General features: G+C 54.8%; 8 protein-coding genes across 8 annotated transcripts; 5 read left to right on the top strand and 3 right to left on the bottom strand.

The window, feature by feature from the left end:
• Nucleotides 1–1,400: 1,400 nt before the first annotated feature.
• BO94DRAFT_456956 (MFS general substrate transporter) lies at nucleotides 1,401–3,149 on the top strand (the record flags this gene model as incomplete). Its single annotated transcript, XM_025607722.1, has 4 exons — nucleotides 1,401–2,185; nucleotides 2,249–2,482; nucleotides 2,540–2,787; nucleotides 2,866–3,149. 4 exons carry the CDS (start codon nucleotides 1,401–1,403, stop codon nucleotides 3,147–3,149), a joined length of 1,551 nt encoding a protein of 516 aa, XP_025471919.1.
• Nucleotides 3,150–4,431: 1,282 nt separating this feature from the next.
• BO94DRAFT_456779 (FAD-dependent oxidoreductase) lies at nucleotides 4,432–6,080 on the top strand (the record flags this gene model as incomplete). Its single annotated transcript, XM_025607718.1, has 4 exons — nucleotides 4,432–4,540; nucleotides 4,612–4,826; nucleotides 4,897–5,271; nucleotides 5,328–6,080. 4 exons carry the CDS (start codon nucleotides 4,432–4,434, stop codon nucleotides 6,078–6,080), a joined length of 1,452 nt encoding a protein of 483 aa, XP_025471918.1.
• Nucleotides 6,081–6,840: 760 nt separating this feature from the next.
• kexB (kexin kexB) lies at nucleotides 6,841–9,957 on the top strand. The gene is made up of 2 exons (XM_025610819.1): nucleotides 6,841–8,929; nucleotides 8,985–9,957. The coding sequence occupies exons 1-2, from the start codon at nucleotides 7,167–7,169 to the stop codon at nucleotides 9,751–9,753; spliced, it is 2,532 nt and encodes an 843-aa protein (XP_025471917.1). The 5' UTR covers nucleotides 6,841–7,166; the 3' UTR covers nucleotides 9,754–9,957.
• A 97-nt stretch (nucleotides 9,958–10,054) lies between these two features.
• Nucleotides 10,055–12,203, top strand: BO94DRAFT_531064 (sorting nexin-4). The gene is made up of 2 exons (XM_025610818.1): nucleotides 10,055–10,564; nucleotides 10,705–12,203. Exons 1-2 carry the CDS (start codon nucleotides 10,271–10,273, stop codon nucleotides 11,890–11,892), a joined length of 1,482 nt encoding a protein of 493 aa, XP_025471916.1. The 5' UTR covers nucleotides 10,055–10,270; the 3' UTR covers nucleotides 11,893–12,203.
• BO94DRAFT_531063 (uncharacterized protein) lies at nucleotides 11,939–12,871 on the bottom strand. The gene is made up of 2 exons (XM_025610817.1): nucleotides 12,312–12,871; nucleotides 11,939–12,222 (listed from the first exon to the last, which is right to left on the bottom strand). The coding sequence occupies exons 1-2, from the start codon at nucleotides 12,492–12,494 to the stop codon at nucleotides 12,088–12,090; spliced, it is 318 nt and encodes a 105-aa protein (XP_025471915.1). The 5' UTR covers nucleotides 12,495–12,871; the 3' UTR covers nucleotides 11,939–12,087.
• On the bottom strand, nucleotides 12,481–12,992 carry BO94DRAFT_219955 (uncharacterized protein). The gene has a single exon (XM_025606215.1). The coding sequence runs from the start codon at nucleotides 12,907–12,909 to the stop codon at nucleotides 12,607–12,609; it is 303 nt and encodes a 100-aa protein (XP_025471914.1). The 5' UTR covers nucleotides 12,910–12,992; the 3' UTR covers nucleotides 12,481–12,606.
• Nucleotides 12,794–14,717, top strand: BO94DRAFT_219949 (putative ubiquinone biosynthesis monooxgenase (Coq6)). The gene is made up of 2 exons (XM_025606214.1): nucleotides 12,794–13,272; nucleotides 13,332–14,717. Exons 1-2 carry the CDS (start codon nucleotides 13,092–13,094, stop codon nucleotides 14,693–14,695), a joined length of 1,545 nt encoding a protein of 514 aa, XP_025471913.1. The 5' UTR covers nucleotides 12,794–13,091; the 3' UTR covers nucleotides 14,696–14,717.
• A 572-nt stretch (nucleotides 14,718–15,289) lies between these two features.
• BO94DRAFT_456566 (histidine--tRNA ligase) lies at nucleotides 15,290–16,921 on the bottom strand (the record flags this gene model as incomplete). The annotated part of the gene is made up of 2 exons (XM_025607707.1): nucleotides 15,290–15,571; nucleotides 15,629–16,921. 2 exons carry the CDS (start codon nucleotides 16,919–16,921, stop codon nucleotides 15,290–15,292), a joined length of 1,575 nt encoding a protein of 524 aa, XP_025471912.1.
• Between the last annotated feature and the right edge of the window lie 168 nt (nucleotides 16,922–17,089).

Genomic DNA, 17,089 nt, shown 5'->3' with positions numbered 1-17,089 from the left:
TAGTCTTAGAAATTAACCCCTGAATCAATGAATGAGATTAGTCCTGCTTTCTTTCGCCACCCTGATTATTATGTGAGCTGAAGTAATGACTATGATGCAGGAGAAGAGGTGTACGTAGTCTGGTGCGCTTGGGTAAGCACCTGAGGAGAATCGAAGTGCATGATCTGCAGTTACTCTCAAGTTTCAAGGGATCAGGATGCGGAGGAAGGGTAGCTGGGAAGTCATGATGACGAAAGGAGAAGGGCCTTTTCAGTGAGAATTCATCAAGGAAACAGAAATACCATCGAATACTCATCATCGGAACATGTTCCAGGATGCCCATTGCCTGTTGAGATGCGAAAGAGCGGTGTCGTAGGATCCAGGCAGCCTGATGGGCAAGCGGGGAATGGAATGAGAAGTGAAAATCCAGGATCCGACACCATAAGAACCAACAGAAGCAAAGTGGTCAGGTGATTAGTTGGCCTAGAAGCGATACTTTAGCAATCTGACGGTGGTGATCGACGAAGTCTCCCGTGGTGAAAAACTACTAGGCAGTACTTGTCTCAAATTTGAAGGGCCCCCACAGCCAGGATGAGCCAGGAATTGAAATACGAGGAGGGATAGGCATCCACTCTTGTCAGTTGCGGCTCAGCGGCTCATGGCTGCCTGGCCTGGAAGCGGATGGAGGCTGTCACTCCGCTGCTGGGGCTAGTCATATGGTGCATATGAGTTGAAGGAATACGGAGTACAGAGTATAGACTCCCTACTAAGTCAGTGGCTTATTTAAGGTATGATGATTATCATGCAGATTGCCCCGGTGCAAGTTGGAGGGTTGCCACGTCAGCCTTCACCAGTAAGCACAGCATAGGTATGTAGGTAAGGTGCAGAAAAGATCTTCCGCAGACGGAGTAAATAATACTGCATTGGCCGGATGTTGATGATTCCGTGCACTAAGGATGAATTTGTCATGCCAGCAATCTTTCCGCTGACTACGTAGTACGTAGTCTTAATGGGCCACGGAATGGCGGCCGCGGTGGGGCCCGAGTGCTTATCAGGGACCCGGTGATAACCCTAATGCAACTGCGGCTGGCGTCTCCGTCGGGGGTCCTGTGAGCCAAGACCCATCGTGAATCCTGCCCTATTTCGGGCTCTGCAGAGCGGAAAAGAACCGGCCTGATGACAAAAGCCTCATTGGGATTCTATGTCAGCATCAATTCCCAGGTACTAGGCAGTCTGGTGGGCCAATGAATCTACTACTAGGCTCTGAGCTCCCTAGCTTACTAACCATCTCATCAAAACTGGCCGGCAGAGGACACTGGAGGTTACTTCTTGCGGCGGTCGCTGCGAGATAGTCCATCTAGCTCTGACTCTGGTTCTGTGCCCGCGATACAACGCTAAAGATGGTCCTGGAGAAGCACAGAATGCAATCAGAAGACGAAAAACACCCCTACAAGCCTCCCACGCCTGAGACCGATTCCGCGTCGTCGGAGAGCGCCCGCCACGATGGAACCGCATCCGTGCCAGCATCACAACTCGCGCCCTTCAGCAACACCCGCGCAAATTCCACCATTGTCGTCCTCACGGGGGTCAGCTTCCTCAACACCATGGGATCCGGCATCCTGACCGTGGCGCTCCCTAACATGTCGGCCGACCTCCACCTGAGTGAGGATATTATGCTATGGCCGGCATCGGTCTACGCGCTCGCGGCGGGCTGTACCCTGTTGCTCTTTGGTTCCATCGCCGATGCGGTGGGCGACAAACTCATCTGGTTGACTGGCAGCATTCTTTATGCGATTTTCACATTGGCTTGCGGGTTTACTCAGACGGGCAACCAGCTCATCGCCTTCCGGACGTTGTTGGGTCTCTGGATTGCCATGTGTTTGCCCTCAGCGGTCAGCTTGATGACGCGCAGTTGTCCGTCAGGCACGCGGCGGAACATTGGGTTTGCGTCAATGGGGATGGGTCAGCCTCTGGGCTACTCGGTAGGGCTGATCCTGGGGGGGGTGTTCGTCGACACCATCGGATGGCGCTACGGGTACTATATTAGTGCGATCATCAATGCCACCTTATCCGCCACGGCCTTCTGGGCGCTACCCGCCGTGAAACAGCGCGGTGGTGACGCATGGTACAAGAGAGTTGCAAGAATCGATTGGATTGGAGCAATCATCATCAGTGTTTCTCTGGCATTGCTGTGTTTTGTGATGGCGTAGGTGATCTCGCGACTTGCCCTATAACAGACCCCGGGTAACTGATTCGATGTGTTTCACAGTGAACTCTCCGGGAGTTATCGTAACATTCGCACTGGATACGTCATTGCGCTGCTGGTAATCTCCATTGTGCTGATTCCCACGTTTGTCGCTTGGATGGGATGGCGCCAGCGACGGGGGCAACCGGCCCTGATTCCCAACAGTATCTGGCAGAACACCACATTTACCTCAACTTGCATTATAGTGTTCTTTACCTGGGCGGTTTTCAATGCCTTCCAGTATTTTTCATCGCTCTAGTAAGGCTGAACTACCCTTCTGCTGAAGAAACCCGAGCAGCTGACCACAATGGGCAGTTTTCAAAACATTCAGCATCACTCCGCGCTCATCTCAGCCGTCATGTTCCTGCCGCTGGTGATTGTCGGGGCGATCACCAATCTCTTCACCGGGTACGTAGTCGACAAAGTCGAAGTTCGCACCCTGGTCTTTGTCTCTGCCTGCGTCAGCACCATCTCTCCTATCCTGATGGCATTGGTCAAGCCGAGTTGGGGGTATTGGCGGGGGCCATTCGTCGGGATGCTCCTGAGCCCGCTTCATCCAGACGGTAAGCTTCCCAGGATTTGTGACCGAATAAATGCGATCGAGGCCAGGATGATCCTGATCGACTAATCTGACAATGCAGTGCTGTTTACCGTGTCGAACCTGATCATCTCACAGGCCTATCCGGGGGAAAACCAAGGACTGGCCGGGGCCGTGTTTAATGCCGTTTCACAGATCGGCAATTCTGTCGGCTTAGCCATCAGCGCAGTAATTGCTGCCTCGGTTACAGCGCACTCGGACGGGGACCTGCTCAAGGGCTATCAAGCAGCCTATTGGCTCATGTTTGCGGCCATGATAGTGGTCTGTGTGGTCAGTTTTGTGGGACTCCGCTCCGGTGGAAAAGTGGGTGGCAAGAAAGATGAGTAGGATCAGCTGAAAACCAAATGAACACGCCGGAATACATGATATCCGAACCCGTTGTAGTGTTATCAGTGGACTGATGATGAAACAAAGGCCTTGTTCGTAGCCATTTCCGGCAAATAGGAAGCAGATCGAGGCGTTGCCTAGCGGCAGAGCCGTGATATTGCCCCGGTCTAGACCGACAAGATGATCTCTCTCCTGATAAGGCCGACGGAGATGCGTAGGAGCGAGTACGAAGCGGAATTGCACCGTCAAATCCTTCAGTCAGCCGCCGATTCTTCAGTAACGAGTTGCAGAATCCATCTATCCATTGGATTGCCGAGCCCTCACGTCAGATTTTGGCCTTCAAGTGGACCCAATCCCACAATATAGTAGCTGCCAATCGAGCATTAAGCTCAAACAAGCAGAATAATCATTCCACCCCCTGTAAGTTTCTTCTACAGGCCCTTAGCGTATCTATTATCTGGGTCTCTTGCTGAAATCCGACGGATGTCAACGAGATCCGACTAGCTTTCACTGTGCTTTCAGACTGCCAAGAACCGATTTGTTGGCGAGACGTTGGTTGTTGGGCCTTGTGAGCTGGGCTGCTAAGGTCATACATAGGGTTCATCCAGGATTAGTCGATGGTGGTGATCCCGCTCCGATCAGAACAACCAACACGACACCAATTGGATGCACCGTCCCGGATTAACCTTTCTGGGCAACAGTCTCATATGAATTTATTGCAAGTAAGCCGCACTGCCACTGGGTTAGGTCTGTGCTGAATGGTCACGGTTACTAGTTCCGATCAGAAAAAAAATAAGCAAGCGAACGGAGGTCGTATACTCCGTCAAGTCCGACCCTGCTCAGGATATTGAGCTTTTTGGCCCCAGGTTGCGCGGAGGATCCACAGTGTTCTGGTGTGTGAGTATCAAATCCTCATCATGCATCACAAAGGATGCCAGCGAATCCACAAGACCCAATGGAGGAGACCAATGAAGTCCGGCATTCCGGGCTGGAACGTCCAATCCACCGCCAATCCTCTTGCAGGAGCCTACACGGAGTACTTTGGCACGGGCTTTTGGGAATAGATTCACATCCACCTGGTTATGAGGATTCGCCGGTAGTGCTTTCGCCCGAGGGCTGCGTGGCAGGTCTGAAGAGTAAGAAGCGGTCTATGTTGGAGATCCTATAGCTCCTTCGCATATAAAAAGGCTCCAGAGCGCCCCTGGTTAGGACCCTACTCATATCAGAGTTCTCACTCGGGAATCAGCTCTTCTAGTCACAAGCAAACTCTTTGTGCATCATCATGTCTTCTTTCAAAGTGGTTATTGTCGGGGGTGGTCCTGTTGGCGCGTTGGCTGGACTATACGCTGCCCAGCGGGGATTTGAAGTTGAGATTTATGAAATGCGAGACGGTGCGTCTTCCTACCTACCCTAATTTCAAGGTTGCTTAAGGGTAAATCCTAACGGATGGAGGTCCAACTAGAGTACAATCAGCTTCATACTGCGACTGCCTTCTCTACCAAGAGTATCAGCCTGACCTTGTCTGAGCGAGGCATCAAGTCATTGCGTCAGAGTAAATGCAAGAACCTGGCGGAAAGGATCCTATCCAAGACTGTCCCCGTGTACGGTCGAATGGTACATGGCAAGACCAAAGCAGGATTGACCACGAGGCGGATTCCATATGATGTTCATGGGCAGGTATGACTGTGCTTCTTTCCCCTTCTGTTCTTGTCTTTTCCCCTGTCTGACATTCTTTATTTCCATGCAGGCTCTTTATGCTATCAGCCGCTCGGAAATTAATTACAGCCTACTTCGAGAGCTGTCCAAATTTCCCAATGTCCGTGTCTTCTATAAGCATAAGCTCAGTGGCTTGGACATGAAGCAGAAGTCTGCCACTTTCCAGAACATCACCAAGACCCATGAGCCGGACCATGAAACCAAGTTTGATTTACTCATCGGGGCTGATGGAGCCCATTCGACGACTCGTTTCCACCTCTCCCGCTATGCCAAAATAAACATCAGCCAGAAGTGGGAGGATATCTTCTGGTGCGAGCTCACCATACCTTCAGGGCATTCCCTTCCTCTGGACTGTCTTCATATGTGGCCCCAACACGATTTTATGTTGTTTGCTTGTCCAGATAAGGTATATCTTTTCTGAAACTCCCCCAAAAGTGGATATATCACTGACCCCATCTTCAGGAAGGAACACTTACCTGTAACCTATTTGCCCCCGAAAGCGTCTTTGTGGAGCTGAAGTCATCCGGAAGAATTGTGGAGTTCTTCGAGAAACATTTCCCTGGTATTACACCGGACCTCATCCCCACCGACAGCCTTCAAAAGCAGTTCCAGTCCAATCTTCACCATCCCATGATTGATATTCGGTGCTCTCCGTATCATTACCAGGACTCCTGTGTACTGATTGGTGATGCGGCGCATGCCATGGTCCCCTTCTACGGACAAGGCATGAACACTGGCTTTGAAGATGTCCGGATCCTTTTCGAAGATTTCCTAGATCAAAGGAAAAACCTGCCTTCCTTGCCGTACGATCTCTCTTTGACTCATTTGGTACAACAAAAAGAGCCACTCGACACCCCCGCAGCCATTGTGGGGGACTATCTCGAGCAGTATACCAAGTTCCGCCAGCCTGACGTCCACATAATCAACGAACTGGCCCTGCAGAACTACAAGGAGCTGAGACAAGGCGTTCTCAAAGTCTCCTACCGGGTCCGCAAGCAGATTGAGGAATTCTTGTGTTTCTATGCGCCCCAGCTCGGCTGGGCCACCCAGTACCGGATGGTGGCTTTTGAGACCATGCGATACACCGAGGTCTTGCGACAGGTCCGAAAGCAGGGGCTGATATTGAGCAGTGTGGCTTGGAGCTGTCTGGTAGCCTTTTCCATTTTCTGTCTGTTTTCCCTCCACCTTTCAAAAGCTATTGATGTTTTGATTTGAAAACGATGTATGAGACACAAAAGTGAAGTCTGGACTTAATGGCGCTTTCTGATGTTTTCTTGACGAAATATGTTCCTATTCCTCGATCCTGTGTTTTAGTTAGCTTCTCCGTCAGCGAATTTATGGTTTTCACAGTTTTGTTGTGGGATAACAGTACCAACTGCTGAACGTCCCTTCCAGCAAGTGCATGACCATATTGATCACTAGTACCTTAACTCTCTCATGACTGGAATCCCATCTACTTGGGTATATAAGCATTCTGTAACAGGGGATATAGAAGAGAGTAAGTGTTGTTGTGTAGACTACCCTCGTGGGTGTGGTGGAAGATAACTCAAATATCCCCAAGGTTAGGAGTGCGGAGCGAACTGTATAAAATGGAGCCACTGTCTCATCAGATCAAGTCAGGAGACTTGGAGGTTTGTTGTTGCATGAAGACTTGTAATATTTGGCGACCTGGAGAGATCTTCAGGCTTCTAATAGCTCATATGAGAACGATTGTCATGCAACCGAGTCGTTGAGCAGGCCAAAAGTGTTGTGTCCGGTTTCTGTCTCCATCTCTTTTGTATTGAAAGTCCGTATCACGTCTGTACCTTACAGTACCTGTCAGTAACCGGGAAGGGACAACGTTTTCTCCGGGGGCCAAGCTACAGGGGGTGGCCAAGAGACACCATGCCAGATAAGGTTAGAGGGGGCCAAGTCTACGGGCCTTCGTTTGAGATGTTTGAGCGGGTCGGGAAACTCTTCAGCGACTAGTTCCTCGGGACGACGTTGCTGGTCGGTCTTCAGCCCCGGGGCCGCGTAGGTGTATTCATTCTTGCCAGCTACTCAACTCCTTCTTCCTCTATCGATTCGATTTCGCGGGGTCTTACCCTCCCTACTTCCTAATACCTCCCAGCTGTTGTTTGTGTCATTGATCAAGTTTCCTCCTTTTTGCATTTCATTTTCTACGGACATACCGCTCTGGGTGACTTAGTTCCCTGCCTCTGCCGACAACGGGACCCGCCTCCTACGTGGTTCATGGCCATCACCCTAGTTGGCCTTATCTCATCTTACTGAGGGGGAGCCAGTTCGCTGCGCGCTCCCATTATGCGTCTTCCCGGCGGCGTCGCAACGGCCCTGGGCCTTTGCGCTGCTGCCTCCGCTTCGCTTCATCCTCGTCGCTCTTACGAGACCCACGATTACTTCGCTCTGCACCTCGATGAGTCCGCATCGCCGGCTGACGTCGCTCAACGCCTAGGTGCTCGCCACGAAGGCCCCGTCGGAGAATTACCTCTCCACCACACCTTTTCCATACCCAGAGAGAACAGTGACGATCTCGATACGCTGTTAGATCAATTGCGGGATAGGAGGCGGTTACGGCGACGCTCCGGAGACGCCGCTGCTAGTCTCCCCTCCTTGGCTGGGAGAGATGAGGGGCTGGATGGGATCCTTTGGTCCCAGAAGCTGGCCCCCCAGAAGAAACTCCATAAGAGAGTCCCCCCATCGATTAATGTGGCTAGGTCGCCGGCGAATCCCAAGGAGGATCCCGAAGCGACTCAGGCGCTGAAGCGGGTCGCATCGGAGCTAGGGATCGCGGACCCCATATTCAACGAACAATGGCATTTGTATAATACTGTGCAGCTGGGTCACGACCTTAATGTTACGGGGATCTGGTTGGAAGGTATCACAGGGAAGGGCGTTACTACGGCGATCGTTGATGACGGATTGGACATGTACAGCAACGATCTCAAGCCCAACTACTTTGCAGCGGGGTCCTATGACTACAACGACAAGTCGCCGGAGCCGAGACCGCGTCTTAGCGATGATCGACACGGTACCAGATGTGCGGGCGAAATTGGTGCGGCGAAGAACGACGTGTGCGGGGTCGGCGTTGCGTATGACAGTCGCATTTCTGGAATCCGAATCCTTTCCGCGCCTATTGACGACACGGACGAGGCGGCGGCCATCAACTACGCCTATCAAGATAACGACATCTACTCGTGTTCCTGGGGTCCCTATGATGATGGCGCCACAATGGAAGCGCCGGGAACCCTAATTAAGCGGGCTATGGTGAACGGCATTCAGAACGGTCGGGGTGGGAAAGGCTCGGTCTTTGTGTTCGCGGCTGGCAACGGTGCTAGTCATGATGACAATTGTAACTTCGATGGTTACACCAACAGCATTTACAGCATCACCGTGGGTGCAATTGATCGGGAGGGTCAACACCCAGCCTACTCGGAATCCTGTTCGGCTCAGTTGGTAGTCGCCTACAGCAGCGGCTCGAGCGATGCAATCCATACAACTGATGTGGGTGCGGACAAATGTTCCACTACACATGGTGGAACTTCGGCTGCAGGTCCATTGGCTGCGGGAACCGTGGCTCTGGCACTCAGCATGCGACCAGAATTGACTTGGCGTGATGTTCAGTATTTGATGATTGAGGCAGCGGTGCCTGTTCACGAAGATGATGGGAGCTGGCAGGCCACCAAGAATGGGAAGATGTTCAGCCATGACTGGGGATATGGCAAAGTGGATACATACACTTTGGTGCAACAGGCAAAGTCCTGGGACCTGGTGAAGCCTCAAGCATGGTTCAATTCCCCCTGGCAGCGGGTAGAGCATGACATTCCGCAGGGCGACCAGGGCCTGGCCAGCTCGTACGAGGTGACCGAAGAGATGATGAAGGAAGCCAATCTGGAAAGGCTGGAGCATGTCACGGTGACCATGAATGTCAACCACACCCGCCGCGGGGATCTCAGCGTGGAGTTGCGGAGCCCCGAGGGTCTGGTCAGTCACCTCAGCACGACCAGACGGCCAGACAATCAAAAAGTGGGCTATGTCGACTGGACCTTTATGAGCGTTGCTCATTGGTAAGCCTGTTCCTTATCTCCTTGTTATACATCGGTTTTGCTGATACTTCTTCAGGGGCGAGTCCGGAGTCGGGACCTGGACCGTGATTGTCAAGGATACCAATGTCAATGACAATACGGGGCAGTTCGTCGATTGGCGATTGAACCTATGGGGCGAGGCGCTTGACGGGACCAACCAACCCCTTCACCCTATGCCCACCGAACACGACGATGACCACAGCTATGAGGATGCGGTGGTGGCTACAACGAGCGTCAGCGCTGCTCCCACGAAAACGGACCCACCTGGCACGCCCACTGACGGCGTCGATCGCCCGGTGAACGTTAAGCCTTCGGCATCGGCACAACCGACGGGGACGATCGATGAGCCCCTCGAGGACGAACTCAAGGAGACCCCTGCTACGGAGATTAGCTCGACTGCGACCCCATCCCCGACCGCCGCGTCGGACAGCTTCCTGCCTTCGTTCTTCCCCACCTTTGGGGCGTCGAAGCGGACGCAAGCCTGGATCTATGCGGCGATCGGGTCCATCATCGTGTTCTGCATGGGGCTTGGAGTTTACTTCCACGTCCAGCGTCGGAAGCGCATCCGCAATGACAGCCGGGATGATTACGACTTTGAGATGATTGAGGACGAGGATGAGCTGCAGGCGATGAATGGACGGTCGAACCGCTCACGTCGGCGCGGCGGGGAGCTTTACAATGCTTTTGCGGGCGAGAGCGACGAGGAACCATTGTTTAGCGACGAGGATGATGAGCCATATCGGGATCGGGGGATCAGCGGCGAGCAGGAACGGGATGGCGCGGATGGGGAGCATCCTCGGCGGTGAATGGAGGTGGTGAGGATGAATGGGGGGAGAGGATGTTGCGTCGGGAAGTGATTTACTCCTTGGATGACCTGCTTTGAACTATTATCTGTGTAAGCTGCATGACGAGCGCGTATGTATATAGCCGGTATTGCCCTGCATGCATTTTGTGAGGTGTAGATATTGTGTATACTGTACACAGTAGTAGTAGAAGTGGAGAGAGGTCAGGCACGGGGTGGTGGTTGTGGTGGGGCTTGGCGATGACGCCGGTCTTCCCTCGAAGTACTACTAAGTACGTACCGTTGCACTTGCAGCTCCTCCTCGTCTCTCAGTCTCGCTCGCTCGCTCCCTCCGCATCGGACCCTTCCTTTACCGCCCGCCACCTCCTCCACTCCTCCACTCCTCCATCTTCTCCCACTTGGCCTTACTTCCGATCTTCCACTCTAGCCTAGGAACGGACCCGTCTAGCTTCTGCTGCCTTGCGTGTATCGTACCCGCTCGCCCCCAAGTCTGTTCTGCCGGCTCTAGGCGGCAACCCTCGATGGATCAGCACGACGACTTCGACAGCGTCTCATGGAGGCATGAGCCGGACAGCGATGTCTCGCGGCCCACCACCTCGGGAACCGATACTGAAGAATCGCCTGCATACAGCCACGATATCAATGGCAAACGAAGGATGAGCTCCGCTCAAGAGAACCCCCAGGCCGGCCCACTGGCCGACGCCGTGGACCTGGCAGGTATCGGCGACGGGGTGCTGGAGTGCTTGGTAGACTCGCCCTTGAAGGAGAACGACGGAACGAAAGACGCATACATATCGTACCTGGTTACTACTACGGTGGGTTTCCCTTGTCCTTTCCATCGCGATCTTGGAAGGAAGATGGTTGAGGCTGGACTCAGCCGGGTTGCCTAGCGCAGCTTGCATGATGATGGCGACCTCCCTCTGCTATCTACATATTGACTTAATGGCCACCACAGACCGATTTCAAGTCCTTCCAAAAACCCGAATTCACCGTGCGACGCAGATTCACAGACTTCTATTTCCTATACAAGACGCTCTACCGGGAGTATCCCGCCTGCGCCGTCCCGCCGCTGCCGGATAAGCATAAGATGGAGTATGTACGGGGCGATCGATTCGGGCCCGAATTCACCACCCGGCGGGCCTGGTCACTACATCGCTTCCTGAAGCGTCTTACTTTACATCCGGTGCTTCGTCGGGCTCCGTTGCTGGCAATCTTCCTTGAGTCCCCCGACTGGAATGCACATATGCGATTGAGAACAACTCGCAACTCAAACAGCTCCTCGGACGGCAGCGGGGTGCCCGGGATCTTCGACAACTTCACGGATACCTTTGTTAATGCATTTACCAAGGTGCACAAGCCGGACCGTCGGTTCATCGAGGTGCGAGAGAAGGCGGACAAGCTGGACGAGGATCTCAACCACGTGGAGAAGATCGTGGCTCGGGTAGCCCGGCGGGAATCGGACCTGGAGGCAGACTACAATGACCTTGCGACGCAATTTCGCAAACTCGTACCCCTAGAGCCAGAGGTGGAGGTCCCGTTACAGGTCTTCGCGGCCTCGGTGGAGGAAACGGGGCGTGGGCTCAAGACGCTCAAGGATCACACCGACCAGAGCTACCTGGGGTCCCTCCGGGATATGGAGGCTTATATTATCTCGCTCAAATCACTCCTGAAGACACGCGAGCAAAAGCAGCTCGACTTCGAAGCGCTGGTCGACTATCGGAACAAGGCGGTGGCGGAGCGGGACTCTCTGGCCTCCAACCCATCATCGTACTATGCCTCCAACCCGCTGACCTCCTCACCGGCCTCGTTCATCCGGTCGAAGATGGAAGACATGCGCGGGGTGGACCACGAGCAGTCGCGGCGCGAGCGAGTGCGGAAGTTGGAGCTCCGGATCGACGAGCTCACGCGCGAGGTCGAGTCGGCCAAGACGACGTCGGAGATGTTCGATGAGGAGGTGGTGCGGGAGGTGGCGGACTTTGAGCGGATCAAGGCGGTTGAGTTCCGGGATACGCTGGGGGCACTGTCGGAGAAGCACATTGAGTTCTACCAGGGGGTGCTGAACACATGGGAGCGGTTTGTGGCAGAGATGGAAGGGGATCTGGAAGAGGACCATGGAGAACAGGGCCCGGAGGAGAGTCGGTAGGTTGGTATGGAGCGGGTCTATCGTCTACGATTATTGTTTGAGTGATGTCGCACTAGCCTTGTTCTTCTCACGAGAGTTCTCTTTTCCCTGATTCCCGGAGGGGAGACTGTTGGTTCCATGAATATTACGATGTCTGTATCCATTCTGCCCATAGTACATGATTCGGAGTCTCCAGTAGCGAGACCGAGTCTGATGTCAACCGCCCACGAGGCGATCTCTGGCCCTCTGGCTCTCCGCCCATTCCAGATCCAAGGGACTGGGATCCCGCTGGCCGCGGGGATCCACCACGGCCGGATCCAACGCGCGAGTCGTATGTCGTCGAACGATATTCTATATGCGCTCCCTCTTGCATCAGACCAGACCCTCACGCGCACGCACAGCATAAAGAACAGAACTAAGTAAGGAATCATTGCACCCACCTGTCGATAGACTTGATTCGGTGTCTTGGTTTTGTTCTTCTCATCCCCGCCTGCCATTAGATGGAGGTAGACCTCATGGTCGTAGTCGATTTGGTGGGATTGCGGGTGGGCAAAGTTGGCGCTTAGATGCGGTTTCTGCTGTTGTTGCTGGGCATCTTTGGAGCCGGCTGACTTGGATGACATCGTTTAGTCCGGAAGAAGTAGTGTGTGGGTTTTGGTTTCTGAGAAGGATCGAGGTCAATTGAGTCGGTTAGGGCTGAGCTCGGGTTATAAAAAATGAGTCCCCTTTTCCCCCTCAGGAGGGAGGAATTAGGAGATGGAATGTCCGTGTCTGGTGGATTGTGGCGGAGTGAGTGCATGGGGGGCAGTGGCAGTGAGGGTGAGGGTGAGGGTGAGATCGGATGCTGAAGGCACCGGCATGTTGCATTGACAACGGATGTTTTCTTTTTGAAAATGGGTGGCATGTCGCCTGGTCGTACACGGTGGCCACCGTCAGCCCCCTGTCATTCTGATAGTATCTACAACATACATATCTCCGAAGTATGTACAGAGGGCATCGGGATTTGATGTGGTGACGATCTTCACGGAATCCTTCCATAGATACCAATCAATAATACCCCCGCCGTATCCCGCTTACGGTGGTACGAGCCCGGCCCCGGTGTTTGCCCTGTTTGCGCCATGATGGCCTGATGGCCTGAGGGCTTGCTTTGAGCTTCACTTTCCGCCGCGATCTGCTCGTCGCCGGTTTTCCGCCTCGCTCGCCCCTCATCTCTCTCCATCATGCGTCCTCTGTCTCGGACAGCCCTCCGGCCCTACGTCTGCCCCTCCTGCCAATTGGGCCGTCTCCCCGCCCGCAGGAGATACGCTTCCCACTCGTCCTCCAACGGCCCTGCTCCCGAAATCTACGATGTTGTCTGCGTCGGAGGTGGTCCTGCCGGGCTGGGCCTGTTGGCTGCTCTCCGTATGCTTGTCCCATGAAGCTCGATTGGGCCCCCGTTTCTCATGACTGACTTTCTGTAGGCGCTTTCCCCGCTACTTCCAAGCTGAAGGTCGCCTTGATCGAGACCCAGGACCTGCACAAAGCCCGCTCGTGGTCCCTCGATGCACAGCATTTCTCCAACCGCGTCAGCAGCCTCACGCCCTCCTCCGTGTCGTTCCTCAAGAAGATCGGCGCCTGGGACCATCTCGATACCTCCCGCGCACAGCCCTACCAGGAGATGCAAGTGTGGGATGGCGAAACTGGCTCGCGCATCTCCTTCGATTGGTCCATGGAGACCTCCGCATTTGAAGACCTCCGCACTGTCGCAACCATGACCGAGAACTCCAACCTCGTCCGCGCTCTGCTATCCCGCATCGCCGCCTCGGGAGACGAGAACCTCTCCCTCTTCTCCAACAGCACTGTTTCCTCCATCGCCAATGGCTCCGATAACCCTGACGGCCCTGACCTCTCGGCCTGGCCCGTCCTCTCCATCACGCCAACCGGCTCCGCACCCTCTCAACCGCCCACTCGCATCGCCGCACGCCTTCTCGTCGGCGCCGACGGCATCAACAGCCCTGTCCGCCGCTTCGCCGACATCGCCACTGATGGCTGGGACTACAATCGACACGGCATCGTCGCGAGCCTGTCCCTCGCCGATCTCGACCCCGCTCCATTCCCCGTCGGCATGAGAACCGCCTACCAGCGGTTCCTGCCCTCGCTGGGCGGACCAATCGCTCTACTCCCGCTCCCCAACAACCACGCGACCCTCGTCTGGTCCACCACCGTCGAAAACGCCGCCTACCTCAAATCCCTCTCGCCCAAGGCCTTCCTCGCCATGGTCAACGCCGCCTTCCGCCTCTCCGTGACCGACCTCCAATACATGTTGCGCATGGAACGCCCCGCCACAGCCGTCTCCGACCTCGAAGACCCGCACGAGAACGAACTCAGCTGGCGCCTCGAACACACTCCCCAACCCTCCCACATCCCACCCATGGTCACCGGCGTCCAGGAAGGCAGCGTCGCATCCTTCCCGCTCCGCTTCCGCCACGCCGCAACCTACGTGTCTCCCCGCGTGGCCCTTGTCGGCGACGCCGCCCACGTCATCCACCCGCTTGCCGGCCAGGGTCTGAACCTCGGCCTCGGCGACGTGGCCTCCCTCGCCCAGACGATCGAGTACGCCGTCCACCACGGCATGGATGTCGGAGACCTGCTCACCCTGGAACGCTACGCGGGCGACAGATACGCCACGAACGCCAAGATCGGCGGCGCCTGCGACGTCCTGCACAAGCTATACAATGTGCCCGGCAACGGGCCCGTAGCGTGGGCGCGCAGTCTAGGCTTGGATCTCGTTGACCGAGTTTCCTTCGTCAAGGGATTATTGATGAAGGGTGCAGAGGGCTGGTAGGTACGTAGTACAGCAGCAACAGCACTGGTACTCTTCCTCTATCCCTATCCAATCCTGATCATCCCATCTTTACTTTCGAGGATATGTATTGGTAAGTATGGTTGGGTCGATATGTATATTATACATTTTCCTTTATCATGTATGAATGAATGGGTATTACACACACGGTGACTACGGGAAATAGTTATATCAAGAACTATCCAGGACCCAAATCTGAATCCTGAGTCAACGCCCGACCTGACATAAGAATTAACAACCATCAATAGTCATTACGTAGGAGATGGATAGATGGATATTGGTTAAATTTATATAAAGGACGAGAAAGATCTCCTCTCTCGCTTCGAATCCATTCAAATAAGTTCAATTCGACTGCAATCTAATAAATATAAAAAAGAAAAGAAAAGAAAACTTGGGTATTGTATTTTGATATCTTCCATTTTTCTTCTTTGGTCTGTCGGCGCCCCCATTTTAATGACCCGTTGTAGGGCAGGTATGCATGCGTGCATGCATGGTTGTATGTATATGTGTATACTTTTGGCAGAGTTGAAAATAGATGGTTCCCCCGGTCTAGTAAACCTCCCTCTCTATGATGGCCTATGCATCGACCTTCAGGTCGCCCAGCTGCTGCGTAACGTCCGAGACACTCTCGCCCCGTTTCTTGGCCACCCGGGCCTTGACTTCGACCGGGAGGGCGGTCAGATCAACCAGCACGCCCTCCTTCTCTGGGTGTCCGTCTTCTAGACCCATCTCCTTGACGCGGACCTTGCCGGCGGCGAGCTCGTCTTCGCCGAGGATGATGGCGAAGGGGACGCCGGATTGCTCGGCGGCCTTGAATTGTTGAGGGAGCTTGGGCTTGACCTTGTAGGAGAATTCGGCCTAGATTAGGTGGTTAGTATGGGGTTGGGGAGGTGGTAGGGAGGAGGGTGTTCGTACCTTCACGCCAGCGTTCCATAGAGACTGACACACGCTCATCCGCTCCTTCAGCATGCCGGTGAATCCCTTGCCACCGAAGGCCATGACGTAGGCATCGACCTCGCTGCTGCGGAGCGCCTCCGCGCTCTTCTCCCGCTCGATGCGGGCCTTGGTGATGGAGAAGATACGGTCCACACCGAAGGACACACCCACACAGGGAATCTGTGCCTTGGGCAGGAACATGCCGACCAAGTTGTCGTAGCGTCCTCCAGCGGCGACACTGCCAACACCCAGAGTGGGGTCGTTGGAGCGGTCGTCGTCTTCCAGATTGCCGCCCTTGGACTTGCTCTTCTTGCCGGACTTCTGGACGGCCTGGGCCTCCGGTGCGGACGACGAGACGGCGGGCGCGGAACCCTCAGTGACGACCTCGTAGATGACACCGGTGTAGTAATCGAGACCACGGGCCAGACTCATATCGAAGGAGATCTTGTCCAGGACACCGAATGCCTCCAGGTAGTCCATAAGCAGACTCATGTCGTCCAGACCGGCCTTGGCGGAGGCGTTAGCCGTCAGGCCCTCGTCCTTGAGGAGGATGTCAAGCAAATCGCGGCCACCCTTCTGCACGACGTATGTCTCGATCTTATCAGCGACGGCAGCATCCAGACCCTTCTCCTCGACCATCTCCTTCCGCACATCCGCCCACGGCATCTTATCCAGCTTGTCGACGGCACTGGAGATGGGACGGATCTTATCCTCCGGCACACCGCACACCTGGAACACACCATCCAAAATCTTCCGGTGGTTGATCTTGATGTTATAGCGACCATTCCAGCCCAGCTCCTCGAAGACCTCGGTGACGATACGCAGAATCTCGGCATCGGGAACCATGGGGTCGAAGGTACCCGCAATATCGAAATCGCACTGGTAGAACTCGCGCATGCGACCCTTGCTGACAGCGGGCTGGTCGCGACGGTACACCTTGGCGATGTGGTAGCGCTTCATGCTGCGGACGTCGGGGTTCATGGCGAGCCAGCGGGCGAAGGGGACGGTAAGATCGTAGCGGAGGGAGCAGATCTCACCACCCTGGTCCTGCAGGTCGTAGATGAGCTTGGAGTCCTCGCCATACTTGCCGGCCAGAATCTCGCGCAGCTCGAAGACGGGGGTGTCGAGGGCGGTACCGCCGTGGCGCTTGAAGACATCGGCGATGGTGCTGAAGATGCGGTCGCGGAGGAGGGCGTCGGACCCGGACCAATCCTTGGTACCCTTGGGGGTCTTGAGGTTGAAGGAGAGCTTGGATTCCTTTTCTTTGGGCATGGTGGAGAGCGGACGGGAGGAGGGGTGAGGGGTAATGGACGAAGGGGAGGAAGATGGAAAAGTCGAGGAGGAAAGCAGAGAGTGGGAGAGGTAGTGGCGGTGGTGGGGGATGGTGGGGGCTTCGACCGTCTGCCGGATGTTTGGCCGCACGCTGGCTTGGTGGTGCTG

This window comes from Aspergillus sclerotioniger, assembly GCF_003184525.1.
Source record: "Aspergillus sclerotioniger CBS 115572 chromosome Unknown BO94scaffold_3, whole genome shotgun sequence".
Lineage (NCBI taxonomy): Eukaryota > Fungi > Ascomycota > Eurotiomycetes > Eurotiales > Aspergillaceae > Aspergillus > Aspergillus sclerotioniger.
The sequence above is the reverse complement of the archived record's forward strand: the minus strand, read 5'-3'. Positions and strand labels throughout refer to the sequence as shown.

What these genes read in the sequence shown, in the direction of transcription:
- BO94DRAFT_219955 (XM_025606215.1), bottom strand. Translation starts at nt 12,909, where the DNA reads ATGGAAGGATTCCGTGAAGATCGTCACCACATCAAATCCCGATGCCCT.
- kexB (XM_025610819.1), top strand. Translation starts at nt 7,167, where the DNA reads ATGCGTCTTCCCGGCGGCGTCGCAACGGCCCTGGGCCTTTGCGCTGCT. An exon ending in TTTATGAGCGTTGCTCATTG is followed by an intron (nt 8,930 to 8,984) that starts GTAAGCCTGTTC and finishes ATACTTCTTCAG; the next exon opens with GGGCGAGTCCGGAGTCGGGA.
- BO94DRAFT_531063 (XM_025610817.1), bottom strand. Translation starts at nt 12,494, where the DNA reads ATGTCATCCAAGTCAGCCGGCTCCAAAGATGCCCAGCAACAACAGCAG. An exon ending in CGAATCAAGTCTATCGACAG is followed by an intron (nt 12,223 to 12,311) that starts GTGGGTGCAATG and finishes GAGCGCATATAG; the next exon opens with AATATCGTTCGACGACATAC.
- BO94DRAFT_219949 (XM_025606214.1), top strand. Translation starts at nt 13,092, where the DNA reads ATGCGTCCTCTGTCTCGGACAGCCCTCCGGCCCTACGTCTGCCCCTCC. An exon ending in GGGCCTGTTGGCTGCTCTCC is followed by an intron (nt 13,273 to 13,331) that starts GTATGCTTGTCC and finishes GACTTTCTGTAG; the next exon opens with GCGCTTTCCCCGCTACTTCC.
- BO94DRAFT_531064 (XM_025610818.1), top strand. Translation starts at nt 10,271, where the DNA reads ATGGATCAGCACGACGACTTCGACAGCGTCTCATGGAGGCATGAGCCG. An exon ending in CGTACCTGGTTACTACTACG is followed by an intron (nt 10,565 to 10,704) that starts GTGGGTTTCCCT and finishes TGGCCACCACAG; the next exon opens with ACCGATTTCAAGTCCTTCCA.